This window comes from Pseudoliparis swirei, chromosome 19, assembly GCF_029220125.1.
Source record: "Pseudoliparis swirei isolate HS2019 ecotype Mariana Trench chromosome 19, NWPU_hadal_v1, whole genome shotgun sequence".
Classification (NCBI taxonomy): Eukaryota; Metazoa; Chordata; class Actinopteri; order Perciformes; family Liparidae; genus Pseudoliparis; species Pseudoliparis swirei.
This window is the reverse complement of record NC_079406.1, coordinates 20,396,880-20,424,044: the sequence shown is the minus strand read 5'-3', so window position 1 is coordinate 20,424,044 and position 27,165 is coordinate 20,396,880. Positions and strand designations below refer to the sequence as shown.

The window sequence follows — 27,165 nt, the reverse complement described above, 5'->3', positions numbered from 1 at the left end:
GTAACCACGAGCTCACGAGTTCCATTTGATGGTGCTCTTTTCCCCTCTTCTCTGCTCTGCTTGAAAAGGGTTTACTCCGAGTGCAAACATGAAGATTGATTTCATGAATTTTATCAAGAAGAATAAATGTTACTTTCATGCTCCCATAAATCCTTCGTAGCGGCGCAGCCAGTGCAGCGCTCTAACTCTCCGAGTTTACAAGCAGCCAATGAGAGGACTTTGTAATAAGATTAATCTGGACAAAGTGATTTATTTAGACTGCATCTAATTCAGTTACTCGGTTGGTATTTGGTGCTGTCTGATGCCAGTTCTCCAAAATTGAGCGCGGTATCTGATTACACAAAGACAAATGATGTAATTTTGATTTTTATGGTTACGACTATCAAACATTCGTCTGTAATGTTACCGGTACTCCAAGTTTGCCACAGTTTGGAGCTCAGTAGTTATTCAGTGTATGTATTATTTGAACGGAACGGGGTATTATGTGAAGGAAACCAAAGGGCAGTATGGTACAAATGTGTATTAGCTATCACTCCCACAGGAGTTTGTATCCAGACCGTGGCCATTGTGTATCTGACTCACTTGCAGTCATTATTTTAATCGTTGACAGCATGCGAGCCACGCTGTGAGTTTTGTGAATGACAATTCTTCCTTCATGGTAAGTGGTTTTTAACATGAATCGACACTTGTGTCCATTCTGCCGACTGCTAGATCTCTGAGAGCTTTAGGAGTTTAACGTGTGTTGCCGTCATTATACGTGTCTCTGCATCCTGGATGCTTTCTATACGTTCTACTATGCTTCTGGGTGCTGTAATGTTTACAAGCTGTGACAAATTGGCAAACTAAAGTTTTGTCGAGCAACTGTCGGAACAGAAACAGCTGTCCCCCGTGGTGTGTGCTTTATCTGGAGTGTAATCCTCCACTTCTTGTTGTCACAATAGGAACATTTAGTTTAATTGTAAAGCATACAAATAAAAAGAAACCCACACTGCAATGTTGTATTGTCAGAATATGAATCTGAATAATCCAGACTGCACAATGCTGATGGAGAGGGTTTCTAATGCTGCGTTCACACCAAACGCGGTGCGAATTTTCGCAACACATTTGGTGCGAACGCATCATGATTATTTTTAGGTCATCTCACCTGACTGAGGCTGCAAGGTTTCTGTGTAAGCCGATTCATCGTCACATTGCCCATTATGCATATACTTCTCTAGGACAGACATCAAGATCAGTAACACCTAAGCAGAGCATCAGCCTTCATGCAGTATTTAATATGTTCACTTTGTTATAGTGACAAGTTGTATGCTCGTCTGCTCCCGTTTGAGCTGATACTTTCCTTTCCTTTTGAGTGAAGTCATCTTGGCCATTCATTTATGTCTTTTGTTGTTGTTTTTGGGTGTAAAGCGCAATAAGCAAGTTGTGTACAGCGTCTGTGTCGATGAGCTCTCTTATGTCAATCCCTGTTGCTTCTGATGAGTTGATAATAATGTATTGCCTCATGTTTCTGAGCAGTGTCTCTAAGATATCTTCAATGCAGCGTCAGTCCACCTGCCCTGAACTGAATCGAGAGGCAAGAGGAAATGGGCCAAATAGGTATTCGGTAGTGTAGTGTGTTTATAATTGTTCCCCTCTGAATAAGCAACAAATGGCCTTGGAGTTTATAAAACAAATTAACCTAACGTGGTGTGAGAGATGTACTCGTGGCCGAGGGTAATTATACAATTTGCACCATTTGCCTCCATTTCTCACTGCTCTTCCTCCAGCATTGGGAAGCTATTTTTCCTTTTGAGGAAACGTGACTTTTTTTGCCACATTGACAAAAAGGTGCGAGTGCTGCTTACGCCACCTCGCCTGTAGCTGAAGCTAGCAGTTGATTAAACAGGGACACAAGATAGTTTTATGAAGTTGCAGCCAAGAACTGTTAACAAGCATATCGCATTATAGTCCTCACTGCCAACTCCCAGCAATCCTTTGTTATTATTAGAACTAATTAAAGTAAAACCTAATTTCCCTCTAAACTCGTTTTACAGAGGCATCAATGGCTACTGATTTTATAGTGATAGTTCCAGTGAGTGAGTTAGAATGACATCATACAGATGGTCTAGTAGTTAAATTGGTTGGGAATAACAGGCGTTGCTATTTAAAAGCGGTGTAGTGGTAGCCAATTTGAAAGAAAGTTTTTTCTTTGTCCATCTTGTTTGTGAGACCTAATGAAACCAAGACTAATGAAAGGCTATTATGAGTTAATGCAATTTTACTAGTAATTGTAGCTTATAATATTAATTAAAAAAATACATTGTGTGAAATGTGCATAGTGGTATGATTCTGTGTCCCCAAATTGACTCTCAGGTTCTGGGATATTGCTCTGTGTTTTCATTTTTAAAGATCTGCACGGAGTCATAATAATATTTGATTAAGGAGGGACCCAGAGCTAATTTGATTAGGTTATTTAGAGGAATATGTGTTTGGTAATAAACATTTATTATGATGAAAAAGTTTACTTTAATAAGCGGGAGAAGCCCAGAGGACATGCAAGCTTAATTGTTAGATGTTAAATTGCATTGTTGCGATGTTGCCAAGATAATGGGCAAGGAAAGGCCCTCAAGTCAAGGCAATTAACCAAACAGTGGTTTGATTCTTGTTAAATTGATTAGAAAATGTTTAAGTACTCCATTTGAAAATTAGCTATTGTTTCACGCGGTTATAGACTTCAAGAGAATGCTGCGCTGAATGACACATGCTCTCTGAGTTGGAAGAGTGAACAGTTGTTGTCCAGGTCAAGTTCCATCGATATTGTGAGGAGTGGTGCAGCTACTCTAAAGGAGAGTGAATCAAATACCTGGACATCTGAGGGGCTCGCCTCTTTGCATCATGAATGATGAATATGCCATATCTGTTATCCCGACTTGGACAAACCATGATGCCTGCACATAGAAACTGAAGCTTTGTTTTCTGCGCCTCGTCGCTTTATCTCCCAACTGTTGAACAGCAGTTGCAGACAAAGCTACTTTTAGATATGGCAGCTTAAGTGCCTGCTCAGTGTTGCCCACAGCGACAGCTGATGAAGATGCACAGAGAGAGGTGCAGGTTAGAGCCAATCTGTTTGCTTGCCCCGGCATCAGTAGTTTCCTGATTAGAATAGTGGAGAAGTCTTGGGCTGGAGGCGGGCTTTATGGCCATCACCACTCCACATCTTCCTACTCATTAGTGCCTCACAGCCTCGCGCCACAGCATATGCCACTGTTGCTTATGCTTCTCATTCGAGGTGTGTTATGAATGGCTGTCCCCTTGCCGAGCCACAAGCCGTTGGCGGTAGCCTGTCTTATTGTGTTTGAGATGAAGATAAACATCTGCGCTAAAGACGAGTCGTAGTTTGAATTTGGTTCTACGATGAAGCATTTTTCTTCCAGCCTGCTAAGATTTGATTTGCAAGCAAACGCAGGGAGTTGAGAAGTTGTAGAGTTCTTCGTCTGGGCTTTTATATTCGTAACCGTTAGTGAACACTAATGATACAGCTGAGCCACTGTCACTATAAGAGATGCTCTTTAGTACACACAGATACAATAACTCTTTGGTGGTTGAGGTTGCCATATTGTGACATATTGCCTTGCGAAAGTGTATTATTTTAGGGATACACCAAACTAAAAGCAAGCAGCACAAACTAACCTTCATGTTTTCAAAGACTGCTGTGAACAAGTGTGCTCATTATGTCTGCGGCTGTGGGTTGTTAGCTCCCTTAAAATATGTCTCCTTTTATATATATAATTTTGGTATGTGTCATTTTAAGTGTGCGCCATTGAGATACTCTTGAACACACACTTACGTGAACATACATTTAAAGCCTATTATTTGGGATCACGTATTGTCTCATCCTACACATGTTTAGTGTCCAGCATAGGCTCAAACCCTCATTGAAAAATGAAACACAGCTGTGGATCTAAGATATTTAGACATATGCTGATATTTGTTCATTGGAAACTTGATTTGAATTCTGACCAGAGGACACTGAACATGTGTAAGCTCTCCGATGGGATACATACGGTGCGGTCTGCGGTGTTGTCATTTTCTGTTGGATCTTGTTTTTCACACTCTGCCCTCCCTCCAACAGAACATACACATAAAAACATTGGCTGATGATATGGTAAGGTGCTCAGTTTGATTTTGGTGTGACTAGTTTTGTTTGACATCATCCTGTGTTATGTCACGGCTGCATGGAACTTATTACTGAAATGTGTGGATGGTTCAAATGTGTCAGGAGAGAATTCATTAAATTAACATCAGAACCAAATGTTATAACGTAACATGGAAAACTGAGGATAAGTTGAATCTAAGGTTACTATAAAAAGTCTAATCTTAAACTTGCCTCACTTATTTAGTTGGTTGTCCTTCATAATACTGTATTAATAAAAGATGTATTTTTATGGTGCTATTATTTGACACCCTCAATGGCTTACATTTTTCATAATGAACTAAATTCAGCCCACAGCATCTAGACTATAATAAGCAGCTCATAGCTCATTTAGTGTGCAATTATCAGTTCGACTTCTGATTTGATGGCTCCATCTGGGGTTTATTATATCATAATACCCATAGTTAACAAATAGCCTCAAACTTTGACCCTTAGAAACTGTTTTTGAGTTTGCACCCAGTATGTTTGATCCATCCAGTAATAATTCAGCAAACAGTCTTGACATCATATATGTTGTCATGTCATGTCTGTCTTTCCATTTTAATTTCCACGTGGCCATTCATCCAGCATGTTCTCTCCATCCCATGTTACTAACATTGAGTGGTTGCATGTATTTCATGTACTTTTTTCTGCTTTTGCTCTAATGGTCTGAACTGATACATATAGTTAGTAAACTCATGAGTTATTGCGTGTAAAATCTGAGCGCAAACCAGGTAATCCTACAGGTATGATGGTAAGTAAAGTCCTGATGAATGTCATATTGTATGCAATGTCACATTCACATGTTTTCGCCAATAGTATGTAACAACTTGTATCTGTATTTCTTTTGAATATCAACCAAGTAGGCTTAAAAAAGGTATTGGAAATATTTACTCCATAAACCTTTTGTAGTTACCTTCGCATTGAAAATGCCGGAAGGTTATGTTTTGATCGCCGTGTATTTATTTATTTATTTATTTGTATGCGTGTTATTCGCAAAACTCAAAAAGTATTGAACCGAATCGCATGAAATTTGGTGGGATGATTGTTTATTATCCGGGGACCAGTTGATTAGATTTTGGGATCGATCGGGTCAAAGGTCAAGGTCAAAGGTCATGAACAGGTCAAAATCTTTCGCAGAACTCAAGTATTGAACCGAATCGCATGAAATTTGGTGGGATGATTGTTTATTATCCGGGGACCAGTTGATTAGATTTTGGGATCGATCGGGTCAAAGGTCAAGGTCAAAGGTCATGAACAGGTCAAATCTTCTTGAATCACATGGAATTTGGTGGGATGATTGGTTATTATCCGGGGACCATTTGATTAGATTTTGGGATCAATCGGGTCAAAGGTCAAGGTCAAGGTCATGGAAAGGTCAACATCTTTTTTTTACCATAGCACGATACATTTATGTCCAATTGGCATGCAACTAATGCCAAAATGTTCATAATTCAATGCCCAATCTTGTGATATGCGAAGGTATGCGCTCTACCGAGTGCCCGTTCTAGTTTTGCTTGTTTTTAGCCTCACTCGAGGTTCCAGGGGTGGCAAAGTGGATCTGTTTGTTTAGTCAGTGACCTTGACGTGGGATTAGAAGGGCAAAGTCATCCTCTTCACCCTAAATTACAACCACAAAATAACCCAAACTCTCAATCGTGGTTTGCCACAGTGATCGTTCCTCTATCGTCACCCTCTGGCCAAGTAATAACAGATATGTCTTTCCCCAAAAGAGTGAACCTCTTGATTTAGGCAACAACATGGCCTACGATCTTACAGCACCTTCAAGACGAGCCTAAACACCCCATTAGTAAGGATGTAATACTAGCAAAATTAGTCGTTGCTATTTTTCTTTATTCTGATAATTTGCTATATTCAGTGCGGTTACATGCAATCGAATTATTGGCTTAGTCGGACTGAAATCGAATTATCCGTTTCATGTAAACACCTTAGTCGGACTATGTGCGGTCCGACTTCGGTCCGATTAACACCCCTGGATAGCTCGGTCCGATCCAGTTGATAATTCGACTCTCGCGGCATGTAACTCTGAATTCGATTCGGAACTGGACTTTGCGTCTTTGCGCATGCTCGAGATCCCGCCGCCCTCCCGCCCTCCCTCCCATGTCGTGACCCGGAAGTCGAAAGAGACGATAAATTAAATTCTCTGTGTACCTTCGGCGACGGCGTCTTCTCTCCGTTATCAACTCAGCCAATAGCGCCATTTGCATTAGCTGTACTCCTATTAACACCATGGAAGAAGAGTAGAGGGATGTAGCTTCGCCTCGCTCTCTGTTCGCCATCTTTCTCGAAATGTTGTTGTTGGTGGTGGTGAAGAGGTCAAGCGGAAATGGCTGTATCACCACGAGTTGTAATGAAAACAGCGCCGCCTATCGTATCGGATATGACATGCTTTCGGCCAATGATTCGAATTACTCACTGCCATGTATATTGGGATAACAGCAGATCGCCCAAAAGATAGCATAGTCCGACTAAAGCAAGATTCGAATTATACCATCATGTAAACGCACTGATTGTTAATTGTTACTAATTAACAGTAGGAATACTGACATAATAAAACCAGATGTCTAAACTAAATAATGAAGTTGTTGCTGTGCGTCACATGCAAATCAGAGTTTCTAATGACCCGAAGCTAACATGGGTGGGAGGAAGGACACAATATGCTTCTTTTATTAGTGTAAATGGTCCCCATCTGTAGCTTTTTTATGACACAGCACAATTTTATGATTTTGAGCAAATTATTTTGCAGGCCCCCTGACAGAGAGCCACGGACGGTACTTTGAGAAGCTCTGCTTTAAAGCTAGAGTTTAGGTAGATAGGCAGGTAGCCCGTCCAGTCCTTACATTTGGACTTATTACAGTTCTGCTACAGATTTCGCTTTTTTCTCCCGTCAGAACATTTGATGAATTGATTGCTGTTGGGATGTAATATGCATTTCAAATACCAATCCTTTCTTTATTGAACAGATTTATTGATCAAAAGCAAAATTAGCAGCTCTTTTGCATTTCATTCCCTATATTTACCACTTTCTATAGAAGACACCTTTAGAGCTCTCATCGCCATGAGAGCATCCTGTTTCCTGTAAGTTAGAGTGAACCGTGTTCCCTGAAAAAAGAAAACCGATGACTTTGATGTTGGGGAACATAACTCTGGGTTACAGGCAGTTTTTTCATGGGAAAATCCACAATAACCGAAGCCACTTAGTCCTATACTTGATTTAGTCTAAACTGTATTTTTTAGCAGTGGCATGTTTTTCATATTTCAAACATTCTGTTTTCTTTCAGCGTGATCGCATCACCAGTTTCAGGAAAACAGGGAATAAGAAGGAGAAGCTGCTCATACAGCACCCGACAGATCCCCTCTCTTACCAAGTTGAGCTGCCAGTCCCACAGCCGCTTTTTGACGACCGCTCCCTGAACCTCTCGGAAAAGGAGATCATTGACCTCTTCGAGAAGATGATGGTGAGTTTTGTTTATGTCTTTAGATGGTTCCTCTGCATCGGGTCATTTGAAGCACTTCACATCAGTTTTCGTTCAGCTTCCACATAACAAAGATAGTGCGCACTCTGTCATTACATTTTAAATTGCTGAATACATCTCTGCAAAGAGGCACACAAGTTGAGACACGTGGATGTTGGTGAAGAGGAGTTTGACAAGGCAGAAGTCTGAACAGCACTTTCATCCCTATATTAACCACAGAAGATTGTTGTCCTAAGCATCGTTACATAGTTTTTTATTTCACAAAATAGTTTTTACAGATAGAATTCTCCAATAAAGATATATTGTGGTCGTATTTCTCATAACTAGATGAACACGTTCAAGTTGACCAAAATGTGTCACAGCATTAGATCTGAAACCTGGATGTGATGTTAACAGCTGCACACCTGGATGTGATGTTAACAGCTGCACACCTGGATGTGATGTTAACAGCTGCATATTCTGCATGAATAATCTGAGACCCAGTAATACTAGTTTGCATGTGAACATGTAAACAACAAAGCTCTTGTGATTTGTGATTTCACACAAACGCAAAGAGCTGTGGTCAGACACGGGGATGAACTGCACATGAAGATTTATAGAAATAATCTTTCTTAACCCTTGTGTTGCCTTAGGGTCATTTTGACCCGAATCAATATTACACCCTACCCCCGCTTTAGGATTAATTTGACCCCATTCAATGTTTAATGTCGGTGTTCTTTCGGTAGTCAACAAACAAACATAAAGTGCCTCACACTTAAACTTGGAAAACAATATTAATTCTAATAATTTTCTGGAGGTTTTAATTGCTGGCGTCAAATTGAACCCAAAGGGTAAAATATGTTAGTAAATATAAAGGTAACAGGAGGGTGAAACATTGAATCAGGTCAAAATGACCCAAAGGCGGGGGGAGGGTGTAATATTGATTCGGGTCAAAATGACCCTAAGGCAACACAAGGGTTAACCACTTATGTACATGCAGAGGTTTGTGAAACTTGGCAAAAGATGTGCAGATTAAAGCCCCCGCAAATCAATGGCACACACAACTAATTGTCGTCGCTGCAGGTCCAGAGAGCAGCGCACTTGACTCCCCCGGTGACCTGAAAACAGGATCCTTTTATTGGGTTACATAGGAGCTCTTCTTTAATGACCGACCCCGATTGGAGGTCGAATGTGTGAAATATATTCATAAATACGCAATTCAAAGTTTCACTCTTGAAGGATATATAGTGCTACAACATTCAAAATAGACTTGAGGTATTATCGTACAGTATTTATAGTAAAGATAAATGCGTCTAGTGTTCCACTTACTCATTCTCAAGGCTACTGTCAGAAGAACAAGACACTTTTAAATTCACTTGCCACACATCTGTGGGGTCAAAGCTTTGTCACACTTTTTTGCTTGATGTTCTGAGGGATTGTAATCCAACAAAAAGCTTTCAGCCCATCTCTTTAAAGTAGGGAGCTGAATTACTCTGGCTTCATTGCATAGTTTGTGTGGACTATTGTGGGTAATGTCTCTGTGTGTGTACATGTGCATGGTACAGTGCCTGCCTTTCCTTTTTTCTCACACAATGGTCTTTATTATTCCCAGGGCCAGAGAAATGCGACCGGTGCTCCTGTTTCTCATCAGGCTACTGCTCCGTGTTTTCTTGCCTGGATGCTCATCCCTGTCACTCAGTTCACCTCTCAATTACTATGTTTGTGCTCACAGCAGCGTGACATTAAACCCAGGCTTCAATTTGCTCAGTGACAGATGACACAGAAGCCATGTTGCTGCTCTGACATTTGACTGGCCTTGACACTTCAGGTTGGGAAGTATAATTAGCAGTGAAATAAAAAAAGAAAAGGGTTATTTACTTATGTACATTTGAAGCCACCACTCTTTGCTCTGTACACTTTAGCATAAACCTTTCTGCTCTTAATGTAGCACACAGTTAAATGACCGTGTTCCCTTTGATGCGAGCAACTTCTCTTCACCATCTATCTGTCTTTGTCATCTCTCTATCTCTTTTTATGGCATTTGAGCTATTGTTGTTCGGTTATTGGCTGTTTTTATTGCGCTACATGCCACAGTCTCAGATGTCTATCTTGCTTCGAATGAAGTGATGACCCATGTCGTATATGTGAGACCACCTACTGTGCATTAATGACTCGGGTGAAGAGAAAAAAATTTTTTCTTCTGGAAAGTGGTTAACAAATTGTGCTTTGTATCAAAGCCTAAACCGCACATACTCTCTTTCTGAATGGTCATCAAAGGGATCGGGGGAACATTTCAGAAGAAACACTCAGTCGGGAGGAAAAGCGAATGAACTCGTTCTCGCAGAAGTATATTCATAAAACTACAACAATGGGAATGCATGAAAAAGCATTTTCAGCATTGCCTTTTCGAAGGGTGTAGTGTACTGTGTCCTGTTGTTAGATTGGCCAAGATGTGTACAGATGGAATTCAGAGCCCTTCATCAAAATGCATCGCAGTAAATCTACTGATGAAATGCAGTGTTTCCCCTACCATTCTATCAGGGTGGTGGCAGCCCGCCCCCCTGAAATCTCCGCCCGCCACCCTGTAATTTTCTCTATAGCGCCAGTTTACAGCAGAAGTAATGTCAGGTCCTTTTACTTAAAGACTTCTTTGTTCTTTTATTAAACTAAACGTCTGTTATTGATCGTCTCTACACAACAGCATGTCATTTCTGTCTCTACGTGTCGCGTTAACGCTTCTCGGCTCTCCGTTTCGCGCATCGGCGCAGAGCCCCGATGCGCGCACAGGTGAGCACACTCCCACTAGCACCCCCCCCCCCTCCCCCTGCTCGCCGCGGGTGCCCTTTCCTATCTCAGGGGGGGCATCGTGAAGGAGTTAAGCTTAGGGCACCAACATGGCTAGCAGCGGCACTAGTCCCCGCCCCACTGAAGCTGTAAACCTATATTTGCATCTCACAAAGAAGGCAGCTGTGTTGCAGTAGCAGACTCCAATCCAAGAGGTTGGACCGAGGAGCACAGTAGCACACAAAATAACATGTGAGCAAAGGTAATCGGCATTCAGCAAGCTGTAGGGCCTTCCAACTCAACTTTGGTGCAATGCAAACACTTTTTTATCTTCAGTTCAACTCTTTTTTGTCTATCAAAGAACCATCAAAGGAAAGCAGAAGTGGGACCTGGGGATCTCAGATGCAACTTGTCCTCTCCATCCAGACACAAATCTCCCTGATGGGCATGACTATGTGTCATTAGTGTTCACATATTGGCAATTTAAAACATCCGTGTTGATGTTGTCATTAAACAGGCAAGGCATTATTACCCAAATTACGCTTTTACCCCCAAGAGCATAACATCCTTACTTAGGATTGATTGAATTGATTTGGATCCAGTGCCAATTTGTCTCCGTTAGCATTCTTTAGAGAGAGCCTTCTCATCGTCGAGCGTAGTGAGCGGGAGTGAGGCGCTCGCAGAGACAGAGGACCAGTGCAAGAGGAATGTCACGTTGCAGCAGCTGCGGCGAGTTTGAGGTTTTGATGTGCCTCCATGCACCATTGTCCGGATGTACACCACGAGTAATAAGCTCCGATGTGATCCTTCAGCAGTTACACTCTGCAACGGGACATTAAAACCAGCCCACAGGAGAGTTACTGCATGTCCCCTTGCACACACATGGATCAGGCTGGAGGGCAGTGGACAAAATAATCGCGTTGTCACGGTTGAAGCAAAACATTTTTGATACATCCTCTACTTTTCTTGGATCCACTTATCATCTTAGTTTGGACTCTTCAGATACATTTCAGACTCAGACATATTTGATGCTAGTTATAAAGGCTGTTTTCTGTGAGTTGGTGTCTTACTCCTGATGCGTTGCCAGGCCTGTGATGCAGCCATCTTCACTTATTGCTTGTTTTGGGGGCAGGTCTTTAGTAAATGAAACACCTGCTCATTTGGATTGAGGTGGCTCACTTGGCCAATGAAAAACATGATACCTTTGGCTGTATTTATGATCAATGTGTTGATTGTCTTAAATCTCAGGGGGATATATAAATATTTAACAAGGTGCCGCAAGTCCAATTATGAGTATGCTCAACCAATATGGATATGACACCCTTATGGTGAAGGTCAGCTCATCACCATTGTTTGATTTCAAATCCAATGTGTCTGTCACAGTGTCGTGTTCCTTTAAATAGTTAAAAGCTTAGAGCGTCATTCGTAACATTGACAATCGAATTATCCTTATTAATAAATTACTAAACCTCTATAACCCTCTTCCTGTCACTCTTCTCAAACAATGCATTGAAAGGAGATAGATTTAATCAATACAATTTTTTTTGGAAATATTCTGAACAGAGATGCAGGGAACCTGGTTTGTAAATACGGATTTAAAAATCCACTCTCCCCCCCCCCCCCCCCGTGCTGATGAATTCAGTGGCCAGGCCAACATTGTATTTCTGATAGTATGCGAAGTTAGTTTAAATCATCTTTATATTGCTGGAGGGAAAAACAATTCCATAATTAGCCAATATACAATCCAACCACCAATCGGCCCACTCCTATTCATGGTGTCCAGGATGCTTCATTAGTCAAGTTGCAAAAATGAGATTATTTTTGGCGTATAATAAGCAAGACAAGTGGAGACTGACCAAAATGAGATGTGGAACATATGTCTTGGTAACTCCACTGTCATTGATACAAGCTCAAATCCTTCAGCTCAAGACCAGCAGCAGAGTCAAATATACTCTGGGATTCTTTATGTAGCCTGTGAGGGTATAATTAATAAAAGAGCATTAATCATTTTGGAGACAAAACATGGATGGCTCATTCCTCCAGTATGCCCCCTGACAAGTTTCCCGCTGGCCCACTCCTCCTTCCCCTTCTACAACATAATCGCCCCGCCACATTTCGCATCGTTTATTGAATGTCAATTAAGCAAAAAAATTAGCTGGGTTCAAAGATTAATTAAAAAAACCTGCTGGTTTCCTTCAGTAAAAAAAACTGCCAATTGCCAAATCTTTTTGCCTTTGTGTTGTACGAAGAGGATGTTAATGTATTTTTTATTCATTTATTTTTCGCTCAGAGGTTATTTACTAGAGAAAATGTAGTCGGAGGAATTTAGGTCAGGGTGCCCCTGGATGCGATTCCTGTCCTTACGTCACCAGCAAATGAAGCAGAATATTTTGAGTCAGATTACTTGGGGAAGGATATTCAAACACGATTGTATTAAAATAATCTTGTTTAGAGGGTACATTTATCAGTTGAAATGTACATTCAACTGAATGGAGGACAACACATGAATAATTAATAATCAGATCAACCGAACAAACGCACACATGGCTTTCTGCGCTCCCCAGCAGAGGGCAGCATGGCTCCACAACTTTAGGCTCACTATCCTGAAACCCAGAGAAGAATGTTTTTTTCTCTGTTCATTCCAGCCGTCTCTTTGTGAGAGAGTTCTTCTGATAAACATCCCCCTCCATTCTAATCATCATGTCATTCCCTGGCTTTTAGTGCTCTGTCCAGCCTTCGCTCCATCCCCTGATGTCTCTCACATGAAAGACCTCTTTTGTGATGCAGAATTAAAGTAGCACAAAGATAATACTCCCAATAACACACAGATATTGTCTATCGGAGGTGATTGCATGGCCTCAATAGAAGCAGCGTTGTTTGATTTTTGCTCTGTTGCTCCGAGTTGGGGGTATATAGTTCTATCGCTGCAGCCTTACTACTTTAGTTTCAAGGATTATGACTGACATTATTTCCTGTTGCTGAACCTTGTGGATGGAAAACAAATGTATTTACCTGTAGAAAAGCAGGATCTGATTTGAAAGGGCAATAGTTAAACTTCAAGTATAATTGATGGTAGGTCCAACATATTTCTTCTTACTCTGGGAAACTATTGCACTGTGAATAATGTTTTTTCAATGTTTGAAGGTTATTTTTTCTATGTTATTTTTTACAACTTCTGTACTTTTTATTTTATCAGTCAATTCATCAGCATTCACCATCATGTGTTGTGCTACATCTTAAGTAGCATCCCGTTTCCACCGTCACAGACATAACATTTCTTCTCGTTGTCTTTGTCGTGCATCTAGGAGGACATGAACCTGAATGAGGAACGCAAAGCCCCCCTGCGTGGAAAGGACTTGAGCACCAAACGCGAGATGGTGGTCCAGTACATCTCAGCTACTGCCAAATCTGTAAGTGAAAGTTCACCTCAATAGACTGAAGAGAGTGTGTGCTGTATAATTGTAGTGGATGAGCTGAAGTATCGTCAGAATGAGTTTAACCTGATCCTCTGCTTCACGGCTTGCTTTGTCATCTTGTACACTCTCACCTCTCTCTCTCTCTCTCTCTTCTGTTGTGCTTGAGTCACACATCTTTGATTGCAATTTAGAATTGTAATTGTAGACTTAGATTGTAGTCACTCACTCACTCACTCACTCAATGCTAATTGGATGGTCAGCGCTCGTCCAGTCAGGTGCTTGCATGCAGATTATTGACTGGCTCAATTGTGTACTTGCATGGGGGCTTGGTGGTGGTGGTGGTGGTGGTGGTGGTGGTGCCCTGCCTCCTCATTAGCTTATGGAGTATAAACACAAAGTAAACCTCTTGGTTCAACAGCAGTATGACAGCGAAAAGGAAATAATCAAATACAAAAATCAAGAAAAGCAAGTATTTCAGGCTATGTCCAACATGAATGACCCTATGATGTGTATGAAGAATGTATGCTACATTATGGCACAGAGGTTTAAATTGAAGTCGCCAGTTGAGGAAGCGTAATCTCAAACTCGATTACTCCAATCCAAAAACGGCAGTGAGAAAGTAAAGATTTCTGACTGCAATCCATGAATGTATGCAGATTTTTCCTATTCTCCTTTTAAATTATAGCAAACCCTGCGAGGTAAAATTCACATCAGCACAGAAAGGAAAAAAAGTGATTTCTGTCATCGCCGCTTCCCGAACCGGGTAGCTCTCTCTCGACATCGTCATTTATTACCGGTCTTCATTGTTATGGTAATTAACTGGCATTATTGATAATGACGATTATCTGAGATGATTGAATTTCTCACAGGGCCCATTATGCTTTGTGAGCACTGATATTTTATTCAAATGAATAACTTAATCCGTGTAGCAAAGGACTGAGGACAAAATATAATGTCTGTCAGCACTGTCACATTTAATAGGACTGAAGAAAGGGGGGGTGTTTAGTGTCAGGATTGATGTATCTGTGCAAACACGGATTCTTGCAAGTGCGTGTAGTTACACTCAAACACATAGACAAATAGTCACTTACTGATATTACACAAGTGACCAATACCACAATTTAGCTGAATTAAATAATGTCGGGCACTTATTTTTCATAAAGATCCTGCTCATCCTACATTTAAGTACAACGGCAGACAGCCAGCCCTAATGGACCGTGTTTAGTTGCTTCGGAAAAAGGTTTCATTAGCAGATACTTTAATTTATTTCAAATCGTGTCTCTTCAATTACATCATACCTGATTTATTCTATCTTTAAAACTGACTCCCGTTTTTGACTACATTGATATCCTGTGGTCCTTTTGGAGAGAGAAGTCTGAGTCATAATGAAGCTGGAGCATCCCAGCATGCAGCTTCTTGCCTCGTACTAAGTCATGTGCTCTGTCGTAGTGTGTAACAGTGGGATTTGGGTTCATTCTTATAACAACAGTAGCCTGTGTATCGCCCAGAATCATCACACACTGCATCACAAGATAGCTTTACAGCAGATGTACCAGAAGTACACCACTATTAAAATGTAGATGCATCTTTGTAAGGCAGGTTTTGTGATTGCTTTGCTGTTTTTTCATTTTCGGTCTTGCACCCACACTTCACCCATGCATGTGTGAGCCTTTATGTATCAACATAATTATATCCTGCATTATATGGGGCTTATGTTGCTTTTGGTTGCTGATGAGCATGCACCATGAATGTGTTGCGTCCATGGTGATGAATGTCGGTGTGGTTTATTTTGGACATGTTGGGGGTCTTGTTCCGTTGTGGCACCTCCACGGTTAATGGGAGTAAATCTTCATTGACCAAAGATGATGTGTGCTGCATTATTTCTGGGACTTGGGAGGGTTTTTACATGTTTATCTGAATTTCCTGTTTGGCTTTTCTTTCAAGATGCTATTATATGGCAATATCGCAATAGAACATTTCACAAAGTATTATTTTTGTTGTTGATTGTCTTGATTTGCATTCCATTTTAGCCACAGAGATACAAGCTGTACATTCTTGAATGTAAAAAAACTCCCCCACATCCACATAATACTCAAATGTGTGGTTTAAGATCTGGACAGCCCTGTTTCTTTCTGAACGTCCAGCCGATGCAAAGCATTGAAAGTTTAAATCTAAAATTCTCCATATATTGTGTGGCAAATTTCTGATGTATCCCTGCAGACCAGCTCAATTGATAAAGCAACCTTTTTTCTTCTGCAACAAAAGAATTTAACATTTAACCTCATTGAATAACTTTAGGTTGCCTTCACAATGGACAACTTTCTTTTATATTATGCATGTTGAAATAAAAATGAGACATCTATTCAGCCATCTAGCTTCAAATCATTGTTAAAATGATAAAATGGCTGATTGTTACTTTGTTTACTTTAGTAAAATATGTCTTTCAAAGGAAAGTCCAAGCTTTTTTTCTCTCCCTGTCTTTTCAAGGGCGAATTTTTGCATTAACCCTGTTGATTTGAATTTGAACTGTTTCAATGGAATCCAGCCCTGCGCTTGTAGCAGCGTGTCTGTGGACGTCCTTGGCCATTAGCTTTGCATGAACAGTTGCCTTTCTCTCAACTCATCTCTTGTTCTCTCTTCTTGCTGAAAATGTGTGTCAAAATCATTAAAACTGCCACAATTAATTTGAACACTAATTCCATTTCTTATTTCTCTGAAATGTACTTTACTTACTGTCAATGATAATTTTCTTGTTTCATGTCAAACATGCAATGTCTCAAATGGAGGAAGGGTGGGATGGTCCAGTGTCAATATTAAAGTTTGAGTCAAATATTTATGTGAGAAGCAGAAGGCCACCTTACTCTTTGAACAGGGGTCAACACTGGCTCAGATCATCCAGGCCCTTCACATTAAATCTTTATGCAATTAGTGTATATTTTCCTATCCACAAGGAAAAAAGGTGGTAACAGCGACATGTATGTTGATAATAAATATCATGTGAGAGATATCAATATCAGATCGTACGAGTAATATCTCAGCAGGAATATTTTGTTGTTGTTTTAGTGAGAATAAGGTTTTACATTGTATTGAAAATACAAAAACTTGCTGTTAATTAAACTGTGCTGTGTCCCCCCTCAAGCTCCCCCCTGGTTTTTGTCCCCGCACAGACTCAAGATGTTGTCTATAATTTGATCAAGCCGCTCTAAAAAAAAAAAAATGTATTCAATGTTGGTGGCGTCAACATCTGTGGAAGCTGTGATCGACGTTATTTAAAAGGTGTTTAGCCTGCATCATTCAGGTAAAGATGTGACGGTCTTAGAAAGTGACATGCCGCTGCGTTCGCTGGAGAGTAAAGGACATATTAGAAAGTAGTGTCAGGTGGTAATTAGGTGGTGGCACGAATAAAACAGACTATTAATGGCTGTCATAAACTCCTGGTAGAGAGACGGAGAGGGGAAATCAAGCATAAAATGGCCACAGACTTGGAGAGTTTGAGAGTGACAATAAAAGAAATAGAAAGGGAGATTAGACGAGGTGGAGCCCAGTTTTTTTTCTGCACCTCCCTGCAATCAAAGTGCATTTCCTCGGAAGCGTGTGGCAGAGAAAGAATTGTCAGCCCCAGTATAAAATACATTTGCTCAGCTGACACCTACTGTGAAACAAGGCCCAGCGTTGCAGTAATAAAACGCCCTCCTGCTACCTGGCGCTATTGACAGATAACACGGCGCTAATGGCAGCTGATAGATATCATCCCGACCCCGCTGCAGCCACTGCTGCTGTTGTGAGATGAATCAGTCAGTTACAATTTACCCTGCCATTAAATTAATACATCCTTTTGTGTGGAAATGACCGAGTCTAAACATGTTGATGCATCACCTCCACAGTTGTTGTTGCCGTGCATCGAGATTACATTGGTCATAAGACATATATGTGCCTTGCACATTCTTATTTTCATTCACCCACAGACAATATCTTATGTGTGTGCCTATAATTGTGAAAGGTTTTCTCTTGTTGACTTGTATTCTTATTTTTTCCTGTAAAGTGTGTTTGTGATGTCACACAAGTTCCGCTAATGCCTCAACGTGCAGCGGAGAGGATTCTCTGGCCTACTAATGATTGTGCTGTTTGTGTCTTTTTGCACATTAACCTTCACCGCTGATCGCTGCATGCAGATAACTGGGAGCAAAGTTGTGGTAAGTAGTCCATTATTTACTTGTTCTTTCTGTGTATCTGTCTTCACATACTTGCACGCACACACATAGACACACACACAGAAACACACACACACACACACACACACACACACACACACACACACACACAATTACCTTCTTTTGGAAAGATGTCGAGGAGCATGTTCCAAACTGTTCAAGTGAGGTCATTTTCATGCCTTGGACTCTTATTTTCAGCCCTGATTTTGCTAATGGAGTGTAATTAGGTAAAGCTTTAAATTGCCAACCCAATAGTAGCACGTTCAAATGAGGGATTTTGAAATGATATTGCCTGGAATTTAAGTCGGATGTCTTTTGTTGGCTCTTATGGAATAGATTGCAGTGCAACACCTATTAGCGTTTGAATATTGTGCGACGAAGAAAGAATGATCGCTTTTACACAAATAATCATAATCTGCCATCTAATCCGTTTATCCGAGCATGTTGCATTTACATGTCTTTTACTGTTTGTATTCTGTCATTGGGACATAACTCATACCAATAATATATATCACTGAAGGCTTTGAGCACACACTTAAATGCACGTTCACACACACATACACACACACACTGAACTTTATGAACCGCTGAAAATATATCAAATACGTATTTTATGCCTTGAACAGAAATAATAGACTACCAATCATTGTGTGGGAGTATTCACTGCGAAATGTGTCTGTCGACATCTCTGTTTAAAACACAAGACCCTTTTCTGACAAATGCATGTTATTGTTTTGCTGCTGAGGTTGTTTCACTTTACCTCCTTCTCGTAAAATAAAAGACCCACACACCCGTAACAAATATAATTGATGCTACCAATGTATTGCTGACAGTATTTCTTTCTTCTTCTTCTGACTAATATTATAATTGCCCATTTTCTATCTCAAGATCCCATAAAGTGGCACCCTGGAGCCTTTTCTAAAGAATGGGTTTTGACTTTTCTTTTTTTTAAGGTGCTTTCAGAAGAAAGGGAAGAAGCACGCCGTTATTGGTTTAGCAAGTGTTGAATGGCCACTCTAAATGGTGTTTCATTGCCTTTCGAGAGTTTGGTAAGGATTAAGAGGACTGTAGAGCTTAGAGGAACAAGCAGCACACTGCGACATGGCCTCTCCTCGGCCCTTGCTCTCAGACGAGCCTCGCCCTTTGCGCCATTTCACAGAGACATTTAGTATTGATTGCATTTTCTCCTCCTTCGTCAAACTGTTCTTTTGTGCTTTGTAAGTTCTGTGGAAAGAGGCAGTTTTTCAGCTCAGCCTGTATGGACCTGAATGGGGCAGCTCTCGATCAGGAGCAAAGGCCGCATTGTGTTCAGTAAATGGAATATGACAGTGTGTATGACTGATCATTCGAGACGTGGAGCATGACTACTTTCAGAAGTTCCGCAAACCATGTCCAATTTTATTTAATCCCCGAGGGGTAATTTATTAGGCAGGTATCATAAAAAAGAAAGAAGCCAACATGGCATGAACAACAGCAGTGACCATGTAGAGGAGGAAGATGGCTAAATGTCCAGCAGTGATAAGAACTCCTCGGAAGTTTCATTCGAGACCGTGCTGAAGCATCTGGTATGACCTTTTTGACCTCCATGTCAATCATGCTGCAGGATCCCACAGATATGGCTTACAAACTGAAAGCTGCCTCATTCTTAAAACCCCCCCTGAAAGTGGGGGGTAAGAAGGGCGAGTGTTGAGCCGGGTTAGCCGATCCTGGGCTACAGTTAGCTCCCTGCTTTTCTGGCAGATTCCCATTTTCACGCTGTCAGCGTGTGTCGGTGGGATAGAGAGCTTTCAGATGTGCTGGAAGGAGAGTGTTGGTACGTATTGTCCATAGGGAACACGCAACTGTAACTCCTCTGTCTGAGGCATGAAATCTCTCTGGCACTTTCCCCTCTCCCGATCGAGAATAAGGTGGGAATGGAGGACTGTGGGAATTGCCTCTAATCCCGTTTGACCGGCGTGTAAGTGTGCTCTCCCCACCCCCTCAAGCACGATTGAGGGGAAATATGAGCGGCACACAGACACACACACAGGTACACACAGGCAGGCACACACACACCCACACACCCACACACACACACATACACACACAGGCATACACAGGCACACACACCGCCTGGGAAAGAGCATGTCTGCCGGTGAACTCCAGCAGCCCGGATGGATCAGGCACCTTTCCTTGTGCAGTTCTATGTATTGATCACTACGGCGGCTTTATAGCGCCGGTCTTCGTAAAGATTGGTCTGATTTACGTCACGAGTCAAGGGCCACGTTGTAACAATCCATCAGTGGCGCCCGTGGCGTTGCCGTGAAAGTAGTCTTCCTTGTCTCCTCGCTGCCATTAACGGGCGCTGCAGTTCAGGTGGAAGTGAGAGCGCACGTCAGCGCGTGCGCCGCGTGTTGAAAAGCAGCAATCTCCAGACCAAAGCAAGGGGATCAATATCGGTGTGACCGGGAAGATGACAGCTTATTTCCATGGTAACATGCTGGCCGGCTCTGGGATGTCAGGCGGTGACGCTTAGTGTGTTTGTGTGGACGTGTGTGTATCTCTGTGTCTCGCTGTCAGTGGGTGGATTTGACCAAAGAACCCCAGACCTGAGAGGAAAACCTCAGATGAGGCTCTGCTGGTTGTTTTTTAGCACAGAGGTCTTCAACTTTTTCCAGTCGCGATGCCCCAGAGCAATACAGTTGTGCCATATTGTGCATGCACCGTTTGATATATTTAAATGAAAAAAGCTTTGTTTGTGACGACAGCTTTATTTAGTTTTTAGTTTTAACAGCTAGCACCTAAGGCATCCGATATGCTTCAGGCACTATGGATGTTTGATAAGTTCAGTCACGTTTTCTCTCCCCATGACCGGCTGGAAATCTCCAGTTAAACTCGTATGACTTTCACAAACACACTCAATTTCTTCTGAATAATCTATTCGGAAGAAAATGATATTGCTGGTGTAGTCTATGTAATGTAAAATACACATTACCCCAGTCTAAAATATGTTATTTCAATTTTGTATGAGTTATTTAAAAATAAAAAAAAGTATCCACCACCATCTGGCGACCCCTAGAAATAATCTCCCAGGTTTATTACCACAGCTCGAGCTGATTGGGTTTCTATAGAAGAAGTGTTCCTGCAGAATTATAAAGTGGCAGTTATAAAATGGCTAAGGACATGTTCTTCACCAAAACCTTTTTAGTTGGCGTATGGTTTTACCATACAGATTTTAGATGTGAAATGCGGTGGTAATCACGAGGACATCATCGCTTCAATCTAAAATCTAGCACTTGTCTGTCATTGAATGTTGCTTAGAAGGGCTGCAAGGATACATCCATTTCCATAAATGTTATCAAAGAAAAGTGCTCTTTGTGAATGTATGTTTCACAACATTTCAAATTAAAAGGTGCTTTTGTGCTTTACAAGCAAATAATTGAACAAACCTTGAACCTTAACATGTTTTTCTCATTATCAAGTTGAGATGAAGAACAGGATTTACCTGCTATGAATGTGAGGTTGTTGTATCCCACTTGCATGTTTCCCCCCCTGGCTCTAGTGCGTGTATATTCAAGTAGGACCACAGCTATCGATTCTTTACCTTCGCATTGAAAATGCGGAAGGTTATGTTTTGATCGCCATGTATTTATTTATTTATTTGTATGCGTGTTATTCGCGTAATAAAAAAAGTTGTAAACCGAATCGCATGAAATTTGGTGGGATGATTGGTTATTATCCGGGGACCATTTGATTAGATTTTGGGATTGATCGGGTCAAAGGTCAAGGTCAAGGTCATGAAAAGGTCAACATCTTCTTGAATCGCATGAAATTTGGTGGGATGATTGGTTATTATCCGGGGACCATTTGATTAGACTTTGGGATCGATCGGGTCAAAGGTCAAGGTCATGAAAAGGTCAAAATCTTCTTTTTACCATAGCACGGTCAATTTTTATCCAATTGGCATGCAACTAATGCCAAAATGTTCATAATTCAATGCCCAATCTTGTGATATGCGAAGGTATGCGCTCTACCGAGTGCCCATTCTAGTTAATTATTTGTTTTTGATAAATCAATTGCTTTGATAAAAAAAAAAGTCCACCTGTGTGCACATTGCTTCCGTTGTCTCCGAACATCGCACGTCAACCCTCACATGTGTGAAACTACAATCTACATTTGAATTAATATTCTCAATGAAGTGAATGACCGAGAATTAAGTTTCTGTTGCCGCTCGTGACTCACGGTAAGGCCAGAGGATTGCAACGCATCCAGATGAGAAACGAGAGAGTCACAGGAGGATGAGGACGACGCAGACATCTGGTTCCTCTTTCCCTCCAATTAAGTGCACGGAGTGCTTATGAAGGACCTTTGAAAAAAGAAATATGGTGAGCCAAAAAAGAAATCCAGGCGCCTCTTTACCTTTTAAAATCACATGCCTCAAAAGACTTTTGTTTCAAGCGAGCTATTAAACTGGGTGCTGAGGCTGAGCAGATTTGATTTGGCACATGTCCTTGGTGCTTTAAAAGAACGGCAATGAAAAATTAATCAATAGCGTGTGCCTCCCATTCCCTGAGCCAGTGTTCACCATAGATTCTATCTTAAATTAAGATCAAGGAAACATGCTCTCAAGGGGACTGTTTGAGTAAGATGTTCCTTAGATTAGCTGTAAGAATATCTTACAGTTCATCTGATGGACATAAAAAGGTGTCTTGGAATGAGATGAGGAAGGATTTATTTATTTCATTTATTTTAATACTGTATCTGCAAATCTGTAGTCAGGTGTTTTTAATAGATATGAAATATTTGCCGTTTCATCTTCTTTTTTTTGGTGATAATCACAGGGGAATTCTATTTCAAGGTTTCTTCCTTCATTGGGCGACTGTGGGTGAGTGGTAGAGCAGGGTTGTCCTTCATTTAGAAGATCGGCGGTTTGATGCCTGTATGCCACCAGTGGCACCATAACATTATATTCACCACCTCTGTCATACAGATTTGGAATCAAAATATTTTGGTTGCTCTCACATACAAATGTGTGATGATTCAAGTTGATCAACATTTGTTTTGAAGATTTCGGAGCATAGTTTGCAGTTTTCCAAATGTCAGTGCAGAGAAGCCGAGGTGTACTTGTCTTTTGTGCCGGCTTTAAAAGAGTTGTAACAATCAGATTTTAAGTAATACTTTATATTATTTTCTATGAAAGGATTTGTAAGAAAAAAGGTTGTTTTGTACATGGAGAACCAAACGCTGTTAGAGCAGACTGACTGTTGAAAGGGCAGAACGATCAAAAGATCCCTCTGAGAACCAGCTGAATACGAATAGCAGCAACCACCGGTCATTGGTCAAATGAATTGGAAGCTCAGCATCAAAAAGGAATACGTTCCTGTTTCTGTGTCAAGTGCACAAAAAGCCTGTGAAAAGATGGAATATCAACAGTTGTGTAATATTAACAGTTATTCTTAAAACATCACAATAGGAACAGATGGTTAGTTTTAGGTTAGCAGCATTGGATCTGGATCAATGAATATTAGATGGAGAACATTTGTGTAAAACTATTCAATCCCACCACTGAGTAGAAAGCAGAGGGTCCAAAATATGTAGAGCCCAAATGCCCGTTGTGTTTCGAAAATGAGCTTGGGTCATTTATGCAAATTAAAAAACGAAGGGCATCCTCTGGCATGTAGCACTGTGGGGACTTTGACGAAACACCAGTTTTATTCAAGTAATCCTTCTTCTTCTTTTGGGGCCAAAACTATTTCAAATGCAAATCATAAATAATTTGGTATCTGAATTATAGTCTTTTTGTCTCAAGAATAGGCGTCATTGAAGGAAAGAAAAAAACATCAACATACCAGGGGACCCCAAACTTTTGACCAGCAGTGTATGTCATCGGCTCACGATGCCAATCTGTGTCATTGTGTTTGAAGGAAACAAACAACACAAACAACTAACCATCAAAGGATGACAGACATGCACACGTACTGGGGTTACACATACTGGTTATTACACCTCCCCCCCCCCCACACACACACACACCTCCCGTGTTCTGGAAAACCGTACCTCTGTTGTTGGCCTGTGGAGTGTGTGCAAAAAGCCATATGCTAACGACAGACCGTTTGTGTTTGTTTGAACGCACAACCAAGCTGTGACGGGTGATGAGTTCACCCTTGGGGGGGGTGAATCACTTTTTCATAATTTCTTTTAACCCCTTACACATTGTCGCTTGCTGTTGTGAGGGCCATCAGTCATACTGCAGTGGCCCAGAGCTCAGCCAGTTCCACACAGTTTTACATATAATTATTACACCTCTCTCTCAAGAGAGGTCATATTAGAGTCGGGGAAAGCAACAACATTTGAATAATGTCGTGCTTCGCGATTGCAATAAGCCACATTGTGCTGGAGCCCCCGTTTCTATTCACCCACTTAAGATTCTTTTATCTATCCATGAAATGTGACAAAGTTCACTTTGGTGAAGAATAGGTATACTAGTCCAGTTAATTCATTTGTCTGCGAACGGTTTCACGGCTTGTGTCACATTTGTCACAAAGCTGAACTTTAAGGTCTACATACGATTTATCAATTATGTTGCTACTTTCTGCTGAACGGCTTGTCTTCAGGCGTTCATGGTTGGATTGACCTTTGCAGGCTGTGGAAGGAGTAACGGTTTAGCTGTGACAGAGGTTGGGCTGTGTGGGAAGGATTAAGTCAACTCTAGCTCCCAGTGGGGATGACAAAAATAGGTTACTTTTCAATCACCATTTGTCTTCTTTTTCATTTTCTTTTCCGTTTTCATCTTTTCATTCTGTCCTTCGTACATTTTATCCTTCCCTCCTTCACCCCTCAAATATCGTTTCTCTCTATACAGCATATGTCTTTTCAAAGGCAGAAACAATCATTCCTCTTCAATAAGAAGGGGAGAGCTGGATCTCGTTATTTTGAAGGGAACATGAAAGGCAGAAGTGGTCACAGTATGCTGATATTGGATTGAACACTGTCTATGGCAGTGCTATATAGTCTCTGTATTTGTGTTGGTGTGTGCACATGAGTGTATGTCCGCGCGTGTGGTACAGAGTACTTTGCCCCCCCCCTTATCAATGTCGTTCCAAGAGATTTGGAAATTACGTCTTGGATTTAGATATTGCACAAGAGAGTATGATGGAGTTATTTTCGCGAGGAGGAGGGAGGAATAAATAGGATTCTTAGTTCATTTTGATTGCATATCTGGGAATTGTGTGTACTGTATGCGTCCACACACCAGTAAGGGAGCTTGTGAATACTGGCTATGCTCTCAGTTGTACATCTCTCCCCCATAGCTCTGTCACACACTCAACGGCACTGTCGGCATGCTCAGCTCGGCAGGAGGCTCCTGCAGGGCCGCATTAGGCTCCATAAACTTTATAGCATATTTTTACAACCCGCCTCTCTGTATGCATCCACCATCACATCCCATCGCATCTGCTTTAACTGTTCACACAGCTGTGAAGTTCTGTGTACACCCATGTTTTATGGTTGCCTGCTCTTCCCGTCACTCCCGATTTCTTTATTTGCTCCTTTAGCTTTTTGATATCGTCTCTACATCTGTGTATATTTCGTAAGTTATTTGCCTTGGGTTGATGGAGTTGTCTGCTTTTTCGCGAGATGTTATCACGGAGAATGCTTACTGTGGTTGATGTGATGGTGCACTTCTGCTGGTAACCTTGCCAGGCTCTGTCCTCTTGTGCATTTATAATCATTCCAGAGTCAGACTTCACTCAACACAGTGCAGTCCAACACCAGCATGCAGAAACCTTGCTGTTTATTTATACTGCAGTTTCACAACTCACACAATGCAAAGGTTTGAGGACAAGAAGACAGCTGTTAGTGTTAACTGGGACCGAGAGTCAACATGAGTGAAAACCAAAGTTGTTGTAGCTGTCGCGTTTGGGGAGAGTCCCATTGATTGCCTGTTTATAATCCCCCTTGCTCGAGCAGTAAGCCCACCCGACCCTGTGGGAGTGTCTTACTGCTCAGCCAACTAGTCCACTCAGCACAATACTGACTAACAAGGGATAGCCTCTGCCGATCCGCCACAGTGTCATCCTTGGCCGCACAACAGTAAAGCCACATAATCGCCTCATCAACAGCCAGGTTCCCCAGATTCCCCAGACAGCTCTCTGTTGTAATGATTGGTGACATCATCAAGGCCAGATCACTTGCTGTGTTACTGTCTGCTTTGTGGGTTTCTTTTCTAAGGGTGCTCGGGAGAGTTGTGCCACTGTTTTAAAAACTCAGCCGTCAAGCAATATCACCCTTTTCAGCAGTTTACCAGCACTGAGACGGTTGATTGGCAACTCCTCCTTAGCGAATGAATGACTAGATACATGAGCGTAAACTCATCCATGTGCTCAATATAAAGACTTTCGCTCAGCTTGTTTAGTAAAGCATAGGTTCATTGCGCCAGATAATGAGGGTTACTCCTGATGGAGTTGGCACTAAATCTTCTTCATGCTTGCTGCCTATGATAAATCTTAATCTGCCAAACTGGTGGCATCCTTTTTCAAATTACATGGTCGCTCCTTTGTTTCCATCTCCATCGCGCTCTGCCAAACTTTGTAGCTGTGTAAAGGGCAACACAAGCATTGGGTGGGTCTTTTGGGATGTGTCTCAACAGCGCTGATAGCCTTGGATCTTCGTTTGGTTTGGCTTGCCGAGAGTGTATCATTCTCACTGCTGGTCATGCATGGTCAGGGTCTGCCTCGACTCAGGCAGATGAGGGGACAGCTGCAGTTCTCCAGCCAGCATTGTAGTACTGAAGGCGAGCACTTGGTGGCAGTGAGTGCCCATTGAACTGGCCAGTTGGTGCAGTGGGGTAGAAAAGCCACATTGTTGCTATGGAATTGACCTAATGGGTTTCTCTCAGCCCGCAACACACCGCTATGTGTGCCACTAATGCCATTCATTAGACGCCTGATCTTTAAAGGGGAGTATAAGTAGGAAATAGCTCAACGGCATTCACATGGGTCTGTCTTCTCTGATCAATACTTTCACCCTCCTACTGGAGGCAGAGAGTGGAACAAGAAGGACAAAGAACAGATTCATCATGATTGTCTTTCCTTTGAAAAGATTCAGAAGTGAGACTGCCTCTGACACGG

At 41.5% G+C, this 27,165-nt stretch overlaps 1 protein-coding gene across 5 annotated transcripts in view; it reads left to right on the top strand.

Annotated features, from left to right (window-relative positions):
- diaph2 (diaphanous-related formin 2) overlaps positions 1–27,165 on the top strand; it is a 389,710-nt gene that overhangs the window by 12,527 nt on the left and 350,018 nt on the right. For 4 of the 5 annotated variants that reach the window (XM_056440255.1, XM_056440251.1, XM_056440250.1 and 1 more), the window contains exons 3-6: positions 4,112–4,144; positions 7,474–7,650; positions 13,737–13,841; positions 18,020–18,040. In XM_056440255.1, coding sequence (XP_056296230.1) covers positions 4,112–4,144; positions 7,474–7,650; positions 13,737–13,841; positions 18,020–18,040 — 336 coding nt within the window. The remainder of the gene's footprint in view (positions 1–4,111; positions 4,145–7,473; positions 7,651–13,736; positions 13,842–18,019; positions 18,041–27,165) is intronic. The other variant, XM_056440252.1, reaches the window with a different exon arrangement.